The sequence below is a fragment of the Equus asinus genome, chromosome 3 (genome assembly GCF_041296235.1).
Source record: "Equus asinus isolate D_3611 breed Donkey chromosome 3, EquAss-T2T_v2, whole genome shotgun sequence".
NCBI classification, from domain to species: Eukaryota; Metazoa; Chordata; class Mammalia; order Perissodactyla; family Equidae; genus Equus; species Equus asinus.
In genome coordinates, this window is record NC_091792.1 from 4,911,790 (window position 1) to 4,934,527 (window position 22,738).

The window sequence follows — 22,738 nt, forward strand, 5'->3', positions numbered from 1 at the left end:
GGTCTAGAGGTTGACATATTTGGGGCATATTACTTGGAAAACTAACCAACCAGCTGTTTAGCCTGTTTCCAACTTTTTGGATGCCCTGCACATGCCCCTCTGCCAGTCTGGATTTCTGGCACCTCTCCCTTTTCTGCGAGGACCAAAGATTACCACCCTCAGACAACTGAGACGGGCCTGGAGTTCTAAAGGTATGTGGGTTTCTAATCTCCTCAAGTATCTATTTATCAGGAAGATACTTCCCGCGATGTTGTATATTCATACAACAGTAGTACTTTTATTTCCCTTCTCTTTGTATTACATATAAATCCATGGACTTTTTTCCGATTTCAAGCCTATAAAAACACTTAACATTTTTCTGTGAGTAAGGATAGTGATACATGTATGTGTGTATGTATTAGCATATATATATATTTTCTCATTTTGTAAAAGGTAATTACCTTTGAACTGGAGACTGATCAGAAGCAAATAAAGAATGAAGTTTGGGGGAAAAAACCCCACAGAAAAACCCATGCCCACTAGAGGAGGATAAAGAGGAAGAGAGAGAATCCAGAGAATAAGCTGACAAAAAGGAAAGCAGAGGGATGAGGATGGAGGAGGTCATTGTCTCAAACAGGGCCAGTGCCTAAAACTGCCCTGTGGAGAAGTTGATAACACAGAACAATAACCCAGACCTACCGCAGGAGAAACCGCACAGTAACACGACGAAATAAACGCTGGTAAACCGGCTCCTCAGCACAGGCAGCAGAAGGGGCCCATGTTTGGTTTTTGCTTCTTGTGCTAATGTCACTTCCTCACAGAGGCCTTCCCTGCTCACTCCATCTAAAATAGCGCCCCTTCCCTTCCACATCCATTCTATACACCCTTGGTTGGCTTTACTCTTCTTTCTTTTATCAACCAAATTAACATAATGAGTCAGTTTCTACAAGGACAGGAACTTTGTATTGCTTACAAAGAAGATGCCAGGCACACAGTGGGCACCCAAGAAACTACAGGATGAAAAAAATGGCAAGCACTCCTTGCTGAAATTGTTCTTTATCCTCAGCAAAACAACAGGAGAAACAAAAAAACCCAGAAAACTGGGAAGTAACTGGTTTCCTGAAATATTCTAAGTGCTTTGAAGTTCTAAATTCACCTTTAAATTGAAATAATTATTTCTGAACAAGATACATTATATAGAAAGTTGTTTATTAAAGATTAAGTTGATACAGATAGCAAAATTACAAACGTATTAACATTATTTTAAATGCTGTTACAGATGGTGTTATAAGCTGCTGAACATTAAACAAAATTTAGCATTTCTACTGATGCCAGTTTACAAAGCGCTATGACCTGAACCGTGCTCCCCCCGAATTCCTATGTTGAAACCCTAACCCCCAATGTATTTGGTGACGGGGCCCTGAGAGGTCATTAGGTTTAGATGAGGTCGTGAGAACAAGGCCTCATGATGGGATCAGTGCCCTCATAAGAAGAGAGGCCAGAGAGCTTGCCCCCGACTCCTACCCCCACCCGCAGGACACAGCAGGGAGGCAGCCTCAGCAAGCCAGGAAGGGAGCCCTCACTACAGAACAGTGTTGGTCCAACCTTGATCTGGAACTCTCCAGCCTCTACAGCTATAAGAAATAAATTCCTGTTGTTTAAGCCACCCTTACGGTATTTTGCTATGGCAGCCTGAGCAGACAAAACGTAAAGCAAGCAAAAACTCAGAACAAAAGAAACAGAGTTAACCCAAAAAGCCATGACGTACTGGGGCCACTGGCCCCCAAATTTGTAAGCAGATAGAGGAAGCTAAGAAAAAATGAGATGGGAAGGATTTAAAAAACAAACCAAATTCATTGTGCACAACTACACAGAGCTACCAGTCACTGACTTCACTTCTTGACTTAAGCAACTGCCCCTCTCTTGATACGTGATGTATTATCATTTGTATGGACAGCTAAAATCTGCAGACTTGTCTGGCCTGAGACAAAAAGAGTTCTTTTCTACATATTTTTCTTTTTTTTTTCTGCTTTATTTCCCAAACCCCCACCCCGAATATGTAGTTGTATATCTTAGTTGCAGGTCCTTCTAGTTGTGGGATGTGGGATGTGAGACGCTGCCTCAACGTGGCCTGACAAGCGGTGCCATGTCCACGCCCAGGATCCGAACCCCGGGCCGCAGCAGCGGAGCGCTCAAACTTAACCACTCGGCCACAGGGCCGGCCCCTCTACATATTTTTCTTAATTTGATGTAAATACTTCCAAACAGACCAACTTCTTTCACTTGAAAGACAACGAAGCAGATGAGAAGCCTCAGGAGGCGGCTGCTGGGTCGCCAAGGTCCCACCCTGTGGTCTGCAGGGAACAGTGCAGACTCCCAGCCTGCTTTCCCAAACACAGCGGCCTTTAAAGTCATGACATTACTCTCCACAGGGCCCTCACGCTACCTTAGTTTTCAGTCCAGTCACTTTCCTGTTTTTCTCCAACCTCCAACACTTCCATTCCCATCTTCTCTCCCAGCTATGGCCCTGATTCCTACTTCACTGAGAAGACAGAGGCAATGAGAAGAGACTTGAGCATCTGCCCACCTGGCAGCGCCTCAGCCACATCCTGTACCTCTGCTCCTAGTGACAGGGCCAGGCTACCCGCGCTCCTGGCCAACCTCTCTATGTACGAGGACCCCCTCCTCTCACCTACCTAAGGATGCAACTCCAATAATCCTTCCTCTCTATGTACGAGGACCCCTCCTCTCACCTACCTAAGGATGTAACTCCAACAATCCTTCCTCTCTATGTACGAGGACCCCTCCTCTCACCTACCTAAGGATGTAACTCCAATAATCCTTCCTCTCTATGTACGAGGACCCCTCCTCTCACCTACCTAAGGATGTAACTCCAATAATCCTTTCTCTCTCCCTCATCAGTGTTTTTACTCTCTACTGAATCATTCTCAAAAGCATACAAATATACTATTATTTTCCCTAATGACCAGAAAACATTTTCCCACGGTCTCCCCTATTGGAGTTAACGTCCACGGAGTTAGTGCCAACTCCATCCTTCCAAACATTCAGCCCAAAAACTTTGGAATCATTTTTGACTCCACTCACTACTTACAAGCCATGAGCAAATCCTTTAGGCTGTTCCTTCAAAAAATATCCCAAATCCAACTGCTTCTCACCACTTTTATTGCTACCAATCTAGACAAAACCACCAGCATCCTTTGTCTGAATTCCTGCACCTGTCATTCTGCCTCCAATCCTGCTCCCTCACCCCTCCTGAACCCTTTTATTCCCACCGCGACAACCAAAGGGATCCTGTTAAAACATGTCAGTGAATGAACTGATGACTTATTCATAACTCTAAAAGATTTTACGAGCCAATTTTGCTCTCTATTTTTCAAAGGAAATCAAAAAGTTTTCTTCCTTAATTCTTTGCTGTCAGGGAAAAAAAAGTTAAAAAAAATAGTGACCATGAAATCTATATCCCTCCGTAACTTTACTAAAGTAACTCTCACTAAAGCCTTGTCCCCACCCTAGGAAGGACGGCCAGAAGGCAGCAAGTCTCCATAATTCCAGCCCTTTCGATAAGGCAAGGATAACTGAACGAAACAAGTCTGTGGCCTTTAACCTGACCACCCTAGCCTTAAATCTTAGCTCCCTGACCTCTTTAGGGCAACTATAAAACACCCCTTAATCACCATGCTCCTCTGGCATCTGTCTGTTTCTATTTGGTTCTGACTTGGTCACCTGCATTCCAAAATAGAGGAAAGGCTGAAACAGTGTTCCAAGGAGACTTCTCAAGTAACAGCAAATAAAGAACGATTTTATTACGTTGGAATTAACACGTTACCTGGAACCACAGTCCAATGAGCAGACTATTTAGCCAGACAGAAAAGGATTTCCACTGAAGCATACCATTTCCTAAATTCTCAAGTTCATTTGTGTTTTTCATGCTGGAGACCTTGCTCTTAATAAAGGAAATTCATATATTGGGACTCACAGAATGGAGGCCGCCCCAGTGGCCCAGCCCACGTCTCAAATCTAAACCTAAGTCAGCCTGCACTTACGGGAAACGCCTGGCTGTTCGGGGAAACCTGACAGACACCAATCCCAACCCTCCAGCTCAGCTTTAGCAGGCTCCCCTCACCCCAGGAAACAGCACCTGCTGGCCTTGCCAGGAACCCCGCCTGCTGGCCAATCAGGGCCTGCTTCCTCACTGCCTCTGCTAACATACTCTAAACTGGCTGCTGCCCCAAATCCACTGCTTGTGAGGCACTGCACTCTCCCAATCCAAGGGCTGAGGTCCCTTAAATAAGGGACATCAAACTTCTCACTAAATTGTACTGTTTTTGTCATCTGACACTCTAAACTCCAAACGGTAAATGTAATGAGGCTTGTGGAAGATAAAAAAGATTAAGTAAAAAGAAATATTAAAATAATCATTTTAATATAATATAATCAGTGTCCATGCAACTTCAGAGATCTTTTAAGGGTAAATGAACCCTAAGGACCCTTGACTCACAAGAAATTGGTGAAGTCTGCTTTCCCGTCTCAGCAAATGGCTACCACACCCTTCCTCTGGCTCAGGCCAGAACCTTCCAAGTCATCCCTGACTGGCCTTTCTCCTCAGGTCCTGCACTCCTGCCCTACCCTCCACCTGGAGCGTTCTTTCCCCAGATTATCAGTGTCGCCTTCACCACTTCCAGATTTCTTCTCAAACATTATCTTACTAGTGAAGCCTTCCTTAAACAACCCATTTCAAGGAGTAAACTGCCTCCCGACACTGCCGCTACTGTTTACTCTGCTTTCTCGTTCTGGAAGCACTGGCACACTTCAGACCTACATATAACGTATATTTGGCTTATTTTCCTTGTTCATTAGTTTACCAACTCTCTCCGGGGAACCAGAATGCAAGCTCCAGGGACAGGAATTCTGTCTGTTTTGTTCACTGCTGAATATCCAATTAGTTGACACATCAGAAGCACTCAAATATTTGTATAGCGAATGGGGATGACTAAATAAAACCCTGCCATCTGCCTCAGGAAAGGCAACCATTTAACCTTCAAACTACAAGGACGAAAGCATCCTTCCTGATTGCATACTGCTGGTAACATTTACGCATAAATTTAGAAAGAAGCGAAACAGTCAGCGCTTCATATGTACAAGACACAGCTCATTCTTTTTCTTTTTTTCTTTTTTTTTGAGGAAGATCAGCCCTGAGCTAACTACTGCCAGTCCTCCTCTTTTTGCTGAGGAAGGCTGGTCCTGAGTAACATCTGTGCCCATCTTCCTCTACTTTATATATGGGACACCTACCACAGCATGGCGTGCCAAGCGGTGCCATGTCCGCACCCACCAACCCCGGGCCGCAGAGAAGCGAAGGTGCGAACTTAACCGAAGGTGCGAACTTAACCGCTGCGCCACTGGGCCGGCCCCACAGCTCATTCTTTACCTCCATTAACAGAAGACTAGAATTATTTTGAGAATTACAGGCAGTAAATGGCATCACGGTTTTGCATGACATAGGCTCCTTTCAAATTCACCTACATACAACCTGACTTTACCATTGAAGTCATTCAGTTCTCTTTTATTTTGAGCTGCTAAGTATGAAATTAACTAGGCCCAGGCCTTGTCTGCTCTTACGGAAACATGATCTCTCAAGTACTCTTAGCATTTTTTCCAAATGCTAATTTCCAAAGAGAAACCCAAGGACTTTATCTGAACTATTACAATACTGATGCATTCAAAAAAGTCAAGGGCTTCAAAAGAAAAATCTCTGCCTGAAAAACCAAGTTTATTATTACCAAGGATATCACCAAACAAGTTCTCAGATTCAAACAGAATTAAAGTTAAAAAACATAAAAGGCAAATCAAAAGAATTATAGTAACATTAACCAGCAACGAGGCGGCGGCGTCACCGATCTCCAAGGAAAGAAAATTCCTGTCAAGTCACGATGCACTGATTTTCTAGATGAGCTATAAGAACTCTTTCTCAACACCACAGTACACCAAAACCCTGTGCAAAGGTAGCCATTTCTTCTCTGCAGCGTTGCATAAAAAGAATTTAAAGCTAATTCTTGAGAAAGTTAAAACGTCATGACTTTAAAGTTCTGGCTGTTTTGCACGTCCAGCTGACTAAAAGCGCTAAAATGCAGAGCTAAAATCAGCCTGTTCCACTCCATCCTGAGCATGCGCATGGCACGAAGTTCTCAGGCAACTTCGTGCATTTGCAAAAAAAAAAGTAATTCGGCAGCAACGAGAAGAGAGCAGAGAGAACCCACGGGGACGACCTCTCACATTCTAACAAGGGTGGTGCGAACGCGGACCTGCAGCCAGGTTGCTCAATCACTACAGCCGCGGCACTCCAGCGGGGGCTGGGTTTTCCGGGGCCAGAGGACGCCGCCGGGTCCGCCCGGCGTCCACCTCCACCCCTTCTGTCCCTCCCCCGCGCCCGCAGCCCGTCCCCTCCCGTCTCGCCCTCCGCGCCCCCATCCCCCATCCCCCGTGCGCCCCCTCGGGCCCCGTCCCCCATCCCCCATCCCCCGTCCGTCGCCCCGCTCCCCGGCCCCCATGCCCGGTCCGCCCCCTCGCGCCCCCGCCCCCCATCCCCCGTCCGTCTCTCCGCCCCTCACCGTCGCGGCACTTGTACTGGCACAGCCCGTCCTCGCCCCCCAGCAGGTCCAGGGCGGCGTTCAGGTAGGTGTCTATCTTGTGGACGCCGTTCCGGATGGTCTTGAGGGTGGCCCTCCAGTCGGTGGCCTGGGCCTGCTCCTGGCCCCCGACCGCGGCCGGCAGGAGAAGCAAGAGGAGCAGGGCCATCCGCGCCGCGCCGGGCCGCGCCGGCCCCGGGGCTTCTCGCTGGGCGGCCGGCTCCACGCCCACGCCTCCTGGCCTCCCGCGCGCAGGGCTCCCGCCGGCGCAAGCGCTCTTCCGGTCGGCGGCGCCTTGTGCGCCCGCGCCGGAGCTGGGCGCGTCCGAGGGCGGGGCGGGGTGGGGCGGGGATGCGGGGCGCGGAAAGGGTTGAGGGGGCGGGGCGCGGGTGCTGGGCCGGGCGAGGGGGCGGAACGCGGTGCAGAAAGAGGGGGCGGGGCGCGGGCGGGGGGCGGGGCGCGGGCGGAGTGCGGGCGAGGGGGCGGGGCGCGGGCGGAGTGCGGGGCGAGGGGGCGGGGCGCGGGGGCGGGGCGCGGGCGGAGTGCGGGGCGAGGGGGCGGGGCGCGGCGGAGTGCGGGGCGAGGGGGCGGGGCGCGGGCGGAGTGCGCGGCGAGGGGCGGGGCGCGGCGGAGTGCGGGGCGAGGGGGCGGGGCGCGGGCGGAGCGGGGGCGAGGGGGCGGGGCGCGGCGGAGTGCGCTGCGAGGGGGCGGGGCGCGGGCGGAGTGCGGGGCGAGGGGGCGGGGCGCGGGCGCGGGGCGTTCTCCCGGCCCACGTGGTGGCCGTTGCGTCCCCGAGGCTTGCCACCCTGCTTCGGGGTAGTAGTGTCTGAGGATACTAAATACCGGAGGGGTAGTTCTAACCAAGTCCCCGTGCCTGGGTGTCATCCCCAGGGTCCGAGTGGCAGGGGCATCGGTATGTTTTAAAAGCTCCCGGGCAGTGGGACCGTGCAGCCAGGTGGACACCCCCGTGACCTACTCTGACCTGTGGGGATTCAGCCCAGCACCCTGAGGGGCGAGCTTTCCTGGGTGTGGATGACAGGGGAGAAACGCGCTGCCCTAGGCCCCTGCGGCGAGCGCTGCGGGGGGTCCAGCGGGGTTCCGGGTTTGAAAACGTGATTGTGCTGGAGACGCGGGCCGAGTCCGGACCTCACCCCGCAGGGCCAGGCTCTGCAGTTTCCCCGCGTCCTCGCCCGTCCGCCTGGCCCGCGGTGGTGCTGCCGGGGAGCGGGAGCCGGGAGACGTCAGCCCAAGGCTGTGGTGGTGCCTGGTTTAGACTTTCTGGAAGAAGAGAATGGTTTGACAGTAAAAACTACAAATTTTGTTCCCTGGTGAGGAAGAAGCAGTAGTGTACGTTTGAATGCAGTTAAAAAAGTTTTAAGGAAATCAGTTTTCCTAGTCAAGGTATTTTGTAACTTGATAGCTCCAGTGACGTTTCTCTGTATTTTTTCCCAGTGCTGTTCCGGATCCTTAAATAACAGTTGCAGTCATTTTTACCAACCTATAAATACCTGGTTATCTTAGTGTTCCAGCCGTTTCCAAGCATTTTACAGTAGGATCCAGGGCAATGATGCAAGTGTTGGGAATAAGTGCATCCTTTCCGTAAGAATTACTGATAAATTCTAGTTTGGCGTTTTGTGTTTGTTACAAGTCTCATGCGTTTACAGTAAATGTGCGTTGCAGAGTTTGTAAGAATTACATCCCTCTATTGAGAGCTTCTCTGTGCCAGGCACTGCACGTACCCGATTCTCACATTCACTACACCGCTTTATAGGGATGCAGCCCTTTGGGCGAGTTAGAAACTAACAAAGCGTCTGTCCCTTCCTGCAAACGGATGTAGCCCACCCCGACGCCGGGTTAGTGGGGGACCGGCCGGGCTTCAGTCCGTCCTCAGACCCTCAGACAGGCGCCCTGGGGCTGAGAGCCACTCGCACCACAGTAGAGGAAGAGGAAGGATGTACCAGGATGGTATTATCTTCCTCTTACAGCCAAGGAGCCCAGGTACAGAGAGGTCGTGTGACAGTGTTCAGTCAAACCAAGGCCTCTTTCTGCCATCACAAGATACCAAAGATTTTTTTTTCTTAATTTTTGGATGGCGCATTTCAACACGTTTGGAAAAAGGAACATAGAATCATTTTCTCAGCTTTCTGGAGCACTGGTTTCCTCATCTCTAAAGGGTGGATGTTGGACTAGATTACCTCTGAGGACCACCTGGCTCCACAACCTGAACCCTTAAACCAGGCTTGTTTCTTTCAAATCTTCCAGAGAAACTCCTTGATTCAGGAATAAATATTCCAAAAGAAAACACAGAATGTAGTGAGTTAGCCTGGTTCCAGCCCTCAGTTAAGGAAGCCCCAAAACCTCTCCATTTACTCCTTGGTGATCGCGTCTAATTTCTTGGACCTTAACTACAGCCTCTGCTCTGAGGACTCAGATTTAGTCTTCTCCATCCCACCTCTCCTTAGGGATTAAATTCTCAAAGTCCAGTTCCTCTGGCTGATAGAGCTGTTTTCTTTTTCTCTCAAACAAATCTCCTTTTCCACTCTGTTCCCCATGGGAATCACCACCATCCTTCCAGAAAACAAGATTCTAAGTTTTATTTTCATGTTCTCTTCATATTCAGTCATTGTATATTTGTTGTTCTGCTGCAGTAAGTCCAAGATTTGACTTTTTACTTTTAATTCCTGATGTCAGATACCAAGTTTCAGCATTGACCACAGGACCAGCTACACAATTTGCAGGGCTCAGTACAAAATAAAAATGCAAGTCCCTTTCTTCAAAAATTATTAAGAATTTCAAGGTGATGACATGAGAACATAAAAGCAAGTGTGGAACCCTTCTGAGTCCGGGGCCTTGTACATCTGCACAGGATGCATGCCCCTGAAGCCATCCCTGAGGGACCATATCATTTAACTTCTTCTGGATGACCCACTTCCGTCTTTTCTTCCTAATAGTTAGCATTAATGTTTGAAAAGAGCCTTCTTTATAGGACGCTTTCATCTAATCAGCAAAACTGATTATTATTGTGACAGACACTATTGTTTGCAAACCCACAGCTGTCTTCCAGGTCTTTCCTGCTGGCACATGGCTAATTTGTTTATATATACTTTGACTGTGCATGGGTAGGAGCTGAAGCCAGTTAGGAAGCCAGTTAGGGTGTAAGTGTAGCCGCCCCTGATGCAGGAAGGGTTAATAATCACTGGAAAAGGCTTGCCAACAAACTGTGACCTGGAGATGAGAAGGCCGGTTAGCCAATGACGGGTAAGACCTCCAGGGGGAGGCAACCTAAGCCAGGCACAGTTGCCCCGGGGGCACAGATGGAGACACGATATTGGGAGCAGGAGAGGCCGTTGCCTAAGAGGCCTTGCATGCTCCGAGTTAAAAATATACGAGCACAGCAAAAACATGATAATATCAAAACAGAGGCCGAGGGAGGGCTCCTTGAGAAATCACTAAGAATTCTTGGCATCCACTAATTACATTATCTAGAACACCTGTGTATGTTTAACAGATGTAAGCTATGTATATATTGAAACGCTGGTTATGATAAACTCAGAGTGGCCATCAGCCTATCCTGGTGTGTACGTTGGATCACAACACCAACAGTAAGAAACTCAGTAAGACGTAATTATGGCTGGGCCCAGGGAGGGAGCAGTGAAGGTGTGGAAAGTGGTCATATTCTAGATGTAACTTGATGATAGAGCCAACAGGATTTGCTGATGAATTGAATATGGTGTATGGGGGAAGAGAGGAATCAAGGACCACATTGAGGTTTTGGCCTAAGCAATGGGAAGGACGCAGCATTCTCACTAACTGAAATGGGGAGGGTTGCGGAAGGAGCAGGTTTGAGGGAAAATTTAGGAAATTAATTTCAGATGTACTGTGTTTGAGAAGCTTGTTCTGAGTCTGCAGTTCCGAGGTGGGATAAGGACTAGACATAAATTTGGAAGTTGTCAGCATAGAAATGGCTTTGAAAGCTGTGGGATTTGATGAGATCCTGTAAGAGTGGGTGTATGAAGAGAAGCAGAACAAGGCCTAAGTCTCAGGAGGTCAGGGAACTGAGAACCAGCAAAGCAGCCTGAGAAGGAGCAGCGCATGCAGCAGGAGAGTGCATATACCCTCGGGTGTCTAAGGCAGGACCAACCATCACCGCTGACATGGAGGAAGGTGAGGGCTGGATATTGACTGCTGGATTTAATAACTTGGGGTTATTGGTGAACTTCACAAGAGAAGTTTCAGTGGAGTACTGGGGACAAAACACAGTTGTAATCAGAGGAAGAAAAAAAAAGGAAGAGGAATTGGGAAAAGCAAGTATAGTAAAGATTATCAAAACAAAGTTACAAAACTATAAAATATGCTATATTTGTGCTGATTGTGCCTTGGAATGGGATCTTCTAGGTGGCTAACGTTGGGCTGTATTTTCTAGACAGAGCTTCATGGTACAGTTATAAGCATAGTCCGTCAAGATATCCCTTCTGGAAACCCCTAATGGTCCCTTCACTGTACATGGACATCATGGAACATGATGAAATCAGAGGTAAGAATGCAAAGTTTATTGAGTTTAATGTAACATATTAACTCAGAATGCTTGGAAACTAGAATATTATGCAATCCTTTGTGTTATTTGAAATAACACAAAATCAATAAAACACAAATGATCAAGGGCAGTTTCTAGTTTTCAGTCTTTTCCAGTGTTTCATCAAATGGCCTCAGCAGTGTTATTGGGATGAAAGTAAATGCCATGTGGGGAAACAATTGCAGCCATAAAGATCAATCCTTGCCCAGGCTGGAAGGTTATTTTCTAAAAGGGGCTCAAATTAAGGGGAAATAAGTGGTAGGTTCCACCCTCTGCCTAAGAAAATCAGTGGCACGAGTAGCTTTCAAGCTGGGGGCAAAGTGAAGGACAAGAGATGCCCACACCAGCTCTGCGAGCATGGGCTGGTTCCATGATGTGTTGAAGATAATGGCTCTCCTCTTGGGAAGGCCTACCATCAGGTAAATTTGATCAGTGTCTTAGTCCATTCTGGCTACTATAACAAAATACCACAGACTGGGTGGCTTATAAACGACAGACATTTATTTCTCACAGTCCTGGAGGCTGGATGTCCAAAATCAGGGCGCCAGTGTGGTTGGGTTCCGGTGAAGGCCCTCTTTCGGGTTGCAGACTGCCAACTTCTCGCCGTGTCCTTACATGGTGGAAGAGGTGAGGGATCTCTGGGTCTGTCTTATAAGGGCACTAATCCCTCTCACAGGGGTTCTGCCCTTGTGACCTAAGCACCTCCCAAAGACCCCATTTCCTAATCCTGTCACACTGAGCATTAGGATTTTAACATATGAATTTTGGGGGGGACACAAACATTCAGACCATACTAGTCAGGGAGAGAGATTTTCCAGTGATCTTCCTGGGTAGAGTGTGGGATTATTTGGCACACAGAGAGGAAGCACTGGAGAAGATGGAAAGGAACCCGCTTAGTTGAGATGGCAGGGTTTTAGGTCATCAGGATAAATCCAGGCGTGTGGTTTCTCTAGACAGGGTTTCTGGCTAGTTCCAAACTTCTGGTTGATTTTTGGCTTCATGTTATATACGTCTTCCCTGGATCCATACAGACACCACAGCTTCAAAATAGCCCTAACTAAACCTGCTTCTGCTCCTCTCTTTCCTTCATACCTGCAATCAGTGGCAACACCAGTCGCCTCATCATCCAAGAGAAAACCTGGGAATTTCCCTAGACTCATATCCCTCTCTCTAGTGCCCTGTCATCTATTCTATCCCCAGATGCCATCTGTTTCACTCCCTGACATACCTAGAATCAGTGCCGTCCTCTTTAAAAGTGCCATGCTTTAGTTTCTACCCTTATCATTTTTCATTTGGATTACTCCAATAGTCTCTTAACTATCTCCCCTGCCCATCTCACCCCCTCCAGTACATCTTCCTAATGCCTCCAGTGTGAACTCTGCAAGTCTCTCAGTGTGCCAGCTCTTTGGAATGAGGCCCTCTCTAGTCTGGCCTGTTCTCCCTCTCTGGCTCCTCAGCAGCCCCCGGGGCTCCAGTCCTGGTCTGGTCTGTCCTTCGTGTCTGGCTCCTCAGTGGCCCCTGGGCTCCCGTCCTGGTCTGGCCGGCCCTTGTGTCTGGCTTCTCAGCGGCCCCCCAGGATCCAGTCCTAGTCTGCCCTGTCCTCCCTCTCTGGCTCCTCAGCTGCACCCTGGGCTCTAGTCACATGGAAGGGCTCTCCATCCTCTTGTGTGATTGGCTCCTCGAGCTGCAGGGCCTTTGCATTTGCATCTTCCTGGAAAGTTCTTCCATAGTTCAGATTAAGCTCCCCTCTGGGAAAGCCTTCTTTGACACTTCAGGCTGATCTATGGGTCTCCCTTGAGTTTTCCACACCATTGTACGGGGCAAAGTGCAGCTTTATAATTTATTTTCCCATCTCCCTTGTAAGACGATGTGCTCTGAGGCCAGAGTGAAATGTAAGATGGTTGCAGAGCTCCACATCTGGTGAGCTCTGTTCACTGAGCACCTGCGGGAACGAGCTTGCTGCCTCTCAGAAGCAGCAGTGGCACAGGGTCCAGTGGTAGTGTCCAGTGCGCAGCCTCTGCAGTACAAGCTGTGCATGGAGCCTGGGACCCGAGCTCGTGGTGGTGGGCGTCTCTGATGGAGAGTCTTACCGCCATCTTTGAGCATTATTCCCAGATGCATCGCCTCCAGCTCTCTGGCTTTCCTGGAGATTCTGTGAACCACATAATATCTTTGAATAAATCTATTCTTCCAGTAAACCAATGAGGTTAGCTTCTGTTGTCTGCGCTGAGGAGCCCTCACACAGACCTCTAAACTGGGGGAATCCTGGAGTCAGATGGTCCCACTCCTGCTGTTCCCAGTCTCTGCCACATGGAGTCACCATGGAGAAGCTGGCTCTTCACTCTTCTGGCCCCAACGCTGGCCCACTTGGCTGCCAAGCCTCCAGGTCCCAGGTCACTGTTCAGACTTCTTGGTGTGTCGAGGGGCTGCGATGCCATTCCTTTCTAGCTCAGCTGAGGGTGCCTCACATGCTGGTTTCCCAGCTTGCTGCCCTTCGTCCTATTCTCTTTTCACCTCATGCACAGATATCTTTCCAGGTCTGCTGGATCAGGACAAGGTGGTGGTTTTAAAACATGCCACAAATTTTTTGACATCCCTCCCATCAAGAGATGGATTCTATTTCCTCCTCTTGAACTTGATCAGGTCTCTGTCATGTGAGTGAGGCTAAATGACTTCCAAGGCTGGTTGAAAAAGGCCACTCAGGTTCTGCTGGGACACATGTCAGGGCTCTGTAAGAAGTCTGATGCCCCTGAATTGCCATGGTGAGAGCCATGTGGAGAGACCACAGAGAGGGAGATCTCAAGAAACCCAGCGTGAGTCCTCCCAGCCCAGACTGCAGATGTGCGAGTGAAGACACCTTCAAGATGGCCCTTGCCCTGGCCCTGTCTGAGGTCAACTGCATGAGAGGATGGAAGAACTGCCCTGCTGAGTCTGGCCAATCCCCAAATGCATGACCAAAATAATAAACAACTGTATTTAAATCACTGGTTTTGGGTTCTTTCTTCACAGCGACAGGTAACCAAAAACTCCCTGCCATTCAATGACAAAACGAATTAAAAATCTTGTCAGCATGGGAACGGGAGGAGGAGTCACTGTTTAATGGGCAGAGTTTCAGCTTGGGAAAAGTTTCTGGAGATGGATGGTGGTGATGGTTGCACAACAATGTGAATGTACTTAATGCCACTGAACTGTATACTTCAAAATGGTAAAAATGGTAAAATTTTGTTATGTATATTTTACCAAAATTTTTAAAAAGCAAAAAAAATCTGGGCAGCAACTGATTTTGAAATATATGCAGAAATGGCCATTTCTTTCATTAAAACAACTGGATTCTATCCAGAACTGGATCCCAGGTATTGAAGATAATATTTATGAGAAAAATATACCTCTATCTTCAAGATGATGATACCTGTGCTTTAAAAATATAATAAAAGCAGCTAAAGTGTATGCATTGAGCTCCTTCTGTGAACCAAAGTCTAGGGATGCAGTTGGAAGGAAGACAGACAAAGTCTCTCTTCTCCTGTGTCTTCCATTGTGGAGGGGCAAGGGGTGGTTGGAGGGTGAGCACTGTGGGGGGAGGGGTAGGCAAATGGAAATGGAATATGTTGGGTGATGACAAGTGCTATGCTGAGATTAAAGCAGGGTCATGTGATAGAGACTGGGTGCCTGCTGTACATTGGGTCCACGGGGGAGCCCCAAATGGATGGTGGTGCCATTTACTATGGTGGGAGATGCAGGTTTAGGAAGGGAGATCAAGAGTTGTGGGCTGGAGATCTTGTCAAGATGGCGGCAGAGGCAGACTCTGAACTCACTCCTCCCACAAACACAACCAGGTTACAACTATTCTTAGTAAATTACCCCAGAGAAAGAACTGAAAACTGTATAAAAAGAACCCCCACAACAAGGGACAGTCCTGATTGAGGCAGTAGAGGCAGAAAATTCCTTCTGGAGAGGAAAAAAGCCACCTTTGCAAGCTGTGGAGCTTCATAGCTGGCCAGGCAGGAGCCACCTGAAGGTACACAGCCTTCCCTGGAGAAGCAGAGACCTGAACATGGGCACGTTACCACTATAAGCATCCTTCAGACTCAGCACAACTGAGATGAGGGTCATAATATCTGGCTTTGCTGGCTATTAACTACAACAGGGAATACCCCCAGAAAAGCTATTGACATAAGTGGAATAAGGCCAGCTCTTGGGGCTGGTCCCGTGGCTGAGTGGTTAAGTTTGCACACTCCACTTTGGTGGCCCAGGGTTTCCCTGGTTCAGATCCTAGGCATGGACATGATGCCACTCATCAACCCATGCTGTGGTGGTGTCCCACATAGCACAACCAGAGGCACTCACAACTAGAATACACAGCTATGCACCAGGGGGCTTTGGGGAGGAGGAGGAGAAGAAGAAAAGGATTGGCAACAGATGTCAGCTCAGGTGCCAATCTGGAAAAAAAAAAAGCCAGGTCTTAAAGGGCCCATGCACAAATTCACCCATCTCAGAGAGCAACCTAAAATGACCAGAAAGAAAGCTGCACAGTCCTTTGGTGAAAAGAGACTCCCCTGGTAGGCTCTGGGTGCATCTCAGTGAGAGGTGAGACATCTCCGGAGACTGAGACATTGGTGGCAGCCATTGTTGTGACCTAGTATAGGCATGCTGACACAGATGCTGGCAGAAGCCATTAGGGTTCTTCCCCTTGCCCGTTAGCCCAAGGGTCTGCCACACCCACTAGAGTGCAGATTTAATACAGTTCAGCCAGGGCAGGCAGCCTGCCCTAGAGACCATTGTCACTCAACAGCAAGCCCTCTGGTTACTTGTTGGCCTGCATAGACTGGATGCCTCAATCCTCTATAGGTGGGCAAGTTTGTCTGCCTACATGGGGCAGGGCTGGTGTGAGGACCAGGTGAACTGTCGGGGGGGGGGCATTGGTGGAGAGGTGGGGGCCTCTGCAGTGGGGCAACTGGTTATGCTCCAGGGAGTCAGGAAGTGTGCATGGACCAGGGCTGTGTTGACAGTGTGTGGACCTGGGTGGGGGGGGTGCTTATCAGTGGCAGAAGACCTGTGCTTCACAAATAGCCACAAAGGGGATCAGCCCTCCCTTCCAAAGCCTGAAACAATTGGATGCTCCTGTGCCTGGGGCCAGCCCCACTCAGCTGCAATCCTAAGAGAGCTGACAACAGCCTTGCAGGCCTGAGGCCTATAGCAACTGTAAGCCCCTGAGCCTGGCAACAAGCTACACTGGGTGTATACTCATTTAATAGGAAGACTGCAACAGGAGTTTGCTATTAGACATTGCAGCCAATTATGCTGGGGCTCCCCAAATCCCATTTACAAACAGTTGGCCAGGGAGGGAAAACCTAGACTCCCTGGGTACCTGCAGTAAGAGCAACCCTGCTGCAGCAGAAGGACATAAGTGGCCCACACAGGGGTCACTCCTGGAACATCTGGACTGGTGGTGAGAGGGAAGCGCACTGCTGGACCTCAAAAGGTGTCTGTTACATAAGGCTACTTCTCCAAGATCAGAGGACATAGATGACTCACCTAATACATAGATATAAGCACAGAGAAAGAGGCATAATGAGGAGGCAAAGGAATACATTCCAAGCAAGGGAACAGGACAAACCCCAGAAAAAGAACTAAATGAAACAGAAATAAGCAATCTACCTGACAAAGAGTTCAAGCAAAAACTCATAAGGATGCTCACTGATCTTGGGAGAAGACCAGATGAACACAGTGAGAACGTCAACAAAGAATTGGAAAGTATAAAAGAGAACCAATCAGAACTGAAGAATACAATACTGGAAATTAAAAATTCACTAGAGGCACTCAATAGCAGAGTAGATGATACAGAAGAACAGATCAGCGAGCTGGATGAAAGACTAGAGGAAATCACCCAAGCTGAAGAGGTAAAAGAAAAAAGAATTAAAAAGAATGAGAACAATCTAAGGGAATTCTGGGACAATATCAGGCACACTAACATTCATATTGTAGATGTCCCTGAAGGAGAGAGAGAGACAAAGGGTCAGAGAATCTATTTGAAGAAATAATAGCTGAAAACTTTCCTAACCTAAGGAAGGAGACAAACATCCAAGTATAGGAAGCACAGAGAGCACCAAGCAAGATGAACCCAAAGAGGCCAAAAGCAAGACACATTATAATTAAAATGTCCAAAATTAAGGACAAAGAATCCTAAAAGCTGCAAGAGAAAGGCAACAAATGACCTAAAAAGGAAAGCCCATAAGGCTATCAGCAGACTTCTCAGCCGAAACCCTATAGGCTAGGAGAGAGTGGCATGACATATTTAAAGTGCTGAAAGGAAAAAACCTACAGCAAGAATATTCTATCCAGAAAGGTTAACATTCATAAAGGAAGGAGAGATAAAGAATTTCCCAGACAGGCAAAAATTAAAGGAGTTTATCACCAAGAAACCAGTCCTACAAGAAATTCTGAAAGCACTTATTTAAGTGGGAAAGAGAAGACAACAAATAGGAATAAGAAAGTTATTTTAAAAAAAAAAAACCCCAAAAACAGGCAGTAAAATCACTGGTAAAGGCAAAAATACAGTAAAGGTAGCAGATCAACCACCTGTGAAGATAATATGAAGGTTAAAAGACAAAAATACTAAAATTACCTATTTCAATGATAAGAGGGTGATGGATAGACACACACAAAGTAAGAGATTAGATATGATTTAGAAAACATAAAATGTGGAAGGAAGGGAGTAAAAGAGTAGAGCTTTTAGAAAGAGGTCACACTAAAGAGACTATCAACTCAATATAGATTGCTATGTACTTAGAATATTATATATGAACCTCATGGTAATCACAAACCCGAAACCTATAATAAATAAGCAAATAAGTAAGAGACAGGAAATCAAACATATTACTAAAGAAAGTCATCAAACCACAAGGGAAGAGAGCAAGAGAAGAAGAAAGTAACAGAGAAGAACTACTAAAACACGCAGAAAAAAAGTAACAACATGGCAATAAATACATATTTATCAATAGCTACTTTAAATGTCAGTGGACTAAATGCTCTAATCAAAAGGCATAGGGTGACCAATTGGATAAAAAAACAAGACCCATATATATGCTGCATACAAGACACACACTTCAGACCTAAAGATGATCACAAACTGAAAGTGAAAGGATGGAAAAATATACTCTATACAAACGGCAATGAAAAGAAAGCTGGGGTAGCAATACTTATATCAGACAAAATAGACTTTAAAACAAAAACTGTAACAAGAGACAAAGAAGGGCACGACATAATGATAAAAAACACAGTCCAACAAGAGGATAGAACACTTGTAAATACATATGCACCCAATATAGGAGCACCTAAATATATAAAGTAATTATTAACAGACGTAAAAGGAGAAATAGACAGTAACACAATAATAGTAGGGGATTTTAACACTCCACTTACAGCAATGGATAGATCATCCAAACAGAAGATCAATAAGGAAACATTGGCCTTAAATGACACATTTGACCAGATGGACTTAGTAGATATATATAGAACATTCTATCCCCAAACTAAAGAATATACTTTCTTTTCAAATGGACATGGAACATTCTCCAGGATTGATCATATATTAGGCCACAAAACAAGTCTCAATAAATTTAAGAAGATTGAAATAATACCAAGCATCTTTTCTGACCACAAAGGTATGAAACTAGAAATCAACTACAGGAAGAAAATCAGAAAAGCCACAAAAATGTGGAGATTAAACAAAATGCTGCTGAACAACAATTGGGTCAATGAAGAAATCAAAGGAGAAATAAAAAAATACCTGGAGACAAATGAAAATGAAAATATGACATGCCAAAATCTATGGGATACAGCAAAAGTGGTTCTAAGAGGGAAGTTTATAGCAATTCAGGCCTATCTGAACAAACAAGAAAAATCCCAAATACACAATCTAACAGTGCACCTAACGGAACTGGAAAAACAATAATAAACAGAGCCCAAAATCAGCAGAAGGAAGGAAATAATAAAAATCAGAGCAGAAATAAATGAAATAGAGACTAAAGAAAGAAAAAATAGAAAAAATCAATGAAACCAAGAGCTAGTTCTTTGAAATGTAAACAAAATTGACAAACTTTTAGCTAGACTTACCAAGAAAAAATGACAGAAGGCTCACATAAATAAAATCAGAAATGAAAGAGGAGAAATTACAATGGACACCTCAGAAATACAAACGATTATAAGAGAATACTATGAAAAGCTATACGCCAACAAATTGGATAATCCATAAGAAATGGATAAATTCTTAGACTCATACAACCTTCCAAAACTGAATCAAGAAGAAAGAGAGAATTTGAATAGACCAATCACCAGTAAGGAGATCGAAACAGTAATCAAAAACCTCCCCCCCCCCCGCCCCCCAAAAGAAAGTCCAGGACCAGATGGCTTCCCTGGTGAATTCTACCAAACAGTCAAAGAGGACTTAATACCTATCCTTCTCAGACTCTTCCAAAAAATTGAAGAGGAGGGGAGGCTTCCTAACTCATTCTATGAGGCCAACATTACCCTGATACCAAAACCAGATAAAGACAACACAAAAAAAAGAAAATTACAGGCCAATATCACTGATGAACATCGATGCAAAAATCCTCAACAATATACTAGCAAATCAAATACTACAATACATTAAAAAGATCATACATCATGATCAAGGGGGCATTCATTCCAGGGATGTAGGGATGATTTAAGATCTGCAAATCGATCAACGTGATACACCACATTTACAAAATGAAGAATAAAAATCACAAGATCATCTCAATAGATGCAGAGAAAGCATTTGACAAGATACAGCATCCATTTATGATAAAAACTCTAAATAAAATGAGTATAGAAGGAAAATACCTCAACATAATAAAGGCCATATATGACAAACCCACAGCTAATATCATTCTTAATGGAGAAAAACTGAAAGCTAGCCCTCTAAGAACAGGAACCAGACAAGGATGCCCACTTTCACCACTCTTATTTAACATAATATTGGAAGTCCTAGCCAGAGAAGTCAGGCAATAAAAAGAAATAAAAGGCATCCAAATTGGAAAAGAAGAAGTGAAACTGTCACTATTTGCAGATGACATGATTTTATATATAGAAAACCCCAAAGAAGCCACTAAAAAACTTTTAGAAATAATAAATGAATACAGTAAAGTTGCAGGATACAAAATCAACATACAAAAATCAGTTGCATTTCTATACACTAACAATGAAGTAGCAGAAAGAGAAATTAAGAATACAATCCCATTTACAATTGCAACAAAGAGAATAAAATATCTAGGAATAAACTTAACCAAAGAGGTGAAAGATCTGTATACTGAAAACTATAAAACATTGCTGAAAGAAATTGAAGGGGCCGGCCCAGTGGTACAGCAGTTAAGTTTGCATGTTCTGCTTCTTGGCGGCCTGGGGCTCGCCAGTTTGGATCCCAGGTGCGGACATGGCACCGCTTGGCACGCCATGCTGTGGTAGGCGTCCCACATATAAAGTAGAAGAAGATGGGCACAGATGTTAGCTCAGGGCCAGGCTTCCTCAGCAAAAAGAAGAGGACTGGCAGTAGTTAGCTCAGGGCTAATCTTCCTCAAAAAAAAAAAAAAAAAGAAATTGAAGAAGACACAAAGAAGTGGAAAGGTATTCCATGCTCTTGGATTGGAAGTATTAATATAGTTAAACTGTCCATACTTCCTAAAGCAATCTATAGATTCAATGCAATCCTTATCAAAGTTCCAACAACATTTTCCACAGAAATAGAACAAAGAATCCTAAAATTTATATGGAACAACAAAAGACCCTGAATTAGCCAAAGGAATCCTGAGGAAAAAGAGCAAAGCTGGAGGTATCACACTCCCTGATTTCAAAATATACTACAAAGCTATAGTAACCAAAACAGCATGGTACCAGTACAAAAACAGACACACAGATCAATGGAATAGAATCAAGAGCCCAGAAATAAATCCACACATATATGGACAGCTGATTTTTGACAAAGGAGCCAAGAACATACAATGGAGAAAGGAGAGTCTCTTCGATAAATGGTGTTGGGAAAACTGGACAGCCACTTGCAAAAGAATGAAAGTAGATCATTATCTTATACCACACACAAAAATTAACTCAAAATGGATTAAAGACGCGAATGTAAGACCTGAAACCATGAAACTTCTAGAAGAAAACACAGGAAGTACGTTCTTTGACTTTGGTTTTAGCAGCATATTTTTCAAATACCATGTCTGACCGGGCAAGGGAAACAATAGAAAAAATAAACAAATGGGACTACATCAAACTAAAAAGCTTCTGCATAGTAAAGGAAACCATCAACAAAACGAAAAGACAACCTAACAATTGGGAGAAGATATTTGCAAAGCAGATATCAGATAAGTGGTTAATATCCATAAAATATAGAAAGAACTCATACAGCTCAACAACAAAAAAACCAACAAACCAATTAAAAAATGGGCAAAAGATCTGAACAGACATTTCTCCAAAGAAGATACACAAATGGCCAACAGGCACATGAAAAGATGCTCAACATCATTAGCTATCAGGGAAATGCAAATCAAAACTACAAGGAGATATCACCTCACTCCAGTCAGAATGGCTATAATTAACAAGACAGGAAACAATAAGTGTTGGAGAGGTTTGGAGAAAAGGGAACCCTCATCCACTGCTGGTGGGAGTGCAAACTGGTGCAGCCACTATGGGAAACAGTATGGAGTTTCCTCAGAAAATTAAGAATAGATCTACCATATGATCCAGCTGTCCCACTGCTGGGTCTTTATCCAAGGAACTTGAAAACACAAATGCATGAGGTTGCATGCACCCCTATGTTCATTGCAGCATTATACACAATAGCCAAGATTTGGAAGCAACCTAGGTGCCCATCAAGGGATGAATGGATAAAGACGATGTGGTATACATACACAGTGGAATACTACGCTGCCATAAGAAATGATGAAATCCAGCCATTTGTGACAACATGGATGGACCTTGAGGGTATTAAGATAAGTGAAGTAGTCAGAGGGAGAAAGTCAAATACCGTATGAATACACTCATAAGCAGAAGATAAAAACAATGACAAACACATAGCAACAGAGATTGGATTAGTGGTTACGCGGTGGGGGAGGGGGACTAGGGAGGAGGGAGGAGTGCAAAAGGAGTGATTAGGCACACGTGTGTGGTGATGGATTGAAATTAGTCTTTGGGTGGTGAACATGATGTAATCCATGCAGAGTTCAAAATATATTACAATGTACATCTGAAAGTTATATAATGGTATAATCCAATGTTACTGCAATAAACAAAATAAATTTTTTAAAAAAGAGTTGTGGGTTGACCATGTTTCTTTGAAATGCTATTAGATATGCAGATGGAGATGTTAAGTGCTGAGTGAGACACACTGGTCTGGAGTTCTAGGAAAGGTCAGCACTGGAAATGCAGATTTGTGAGTAATTGGATGGGATTTAAAGCTGAGTCTAGACGAGATCACCTGGGAAAGTGGCAAGTGAGAGAAGTGACCAGAAGGCAGAGGCGG

At 45.5% G+C, this 22,738-nt stretch overlaps 1 protein-coding gene and 1 long non-coding RNA gene across 3 annotated transcripts in view; one reads left to right on the forward strand and one right to left on the reverse strand.

Annotated features, from left to right (window-relative positions):
* LOC106829803 (caspase-6) overlaps nt 1-7,039 on the reverse strand; it is a 33,733-nt gene extending 26,694 nt beyond the window's left edge. The window contains exon 1 of one of the 2 annotated variants that reach the window (XM_044767401.2): nt 6,609-7,039. In XM_044767401.2, the coding sequence (XP_044623336.1) occupies nt 6,609-6,795 (187 nt within the window). In that variant the 5' untranslated portion in view covers nt 6,796-7,039. The remainder of the gene's footprint in view (nt 1-6,608) is intronic. The other variant, XM_044767403.2, reaches the window with a different exon arrangement.
* Nucleotides 7,040-10,652: 3,613 nt separating this feature from the next.
* LOC123284587 (uncharacterized) lies at nt 10,653-14,182 on the forward strand. Its single transcript, XR_006525749.2, has 3 exons — nt 10,653-10,790; nt 11,050-11,160; nt 13,737-14,182. It is a non-coding gene; the product is annotated as an uncharacterized lncRNA (long non-coding RNA).
* Nucleotides 14,183-22,738: the final 8,556 nt, after the last annotated feature.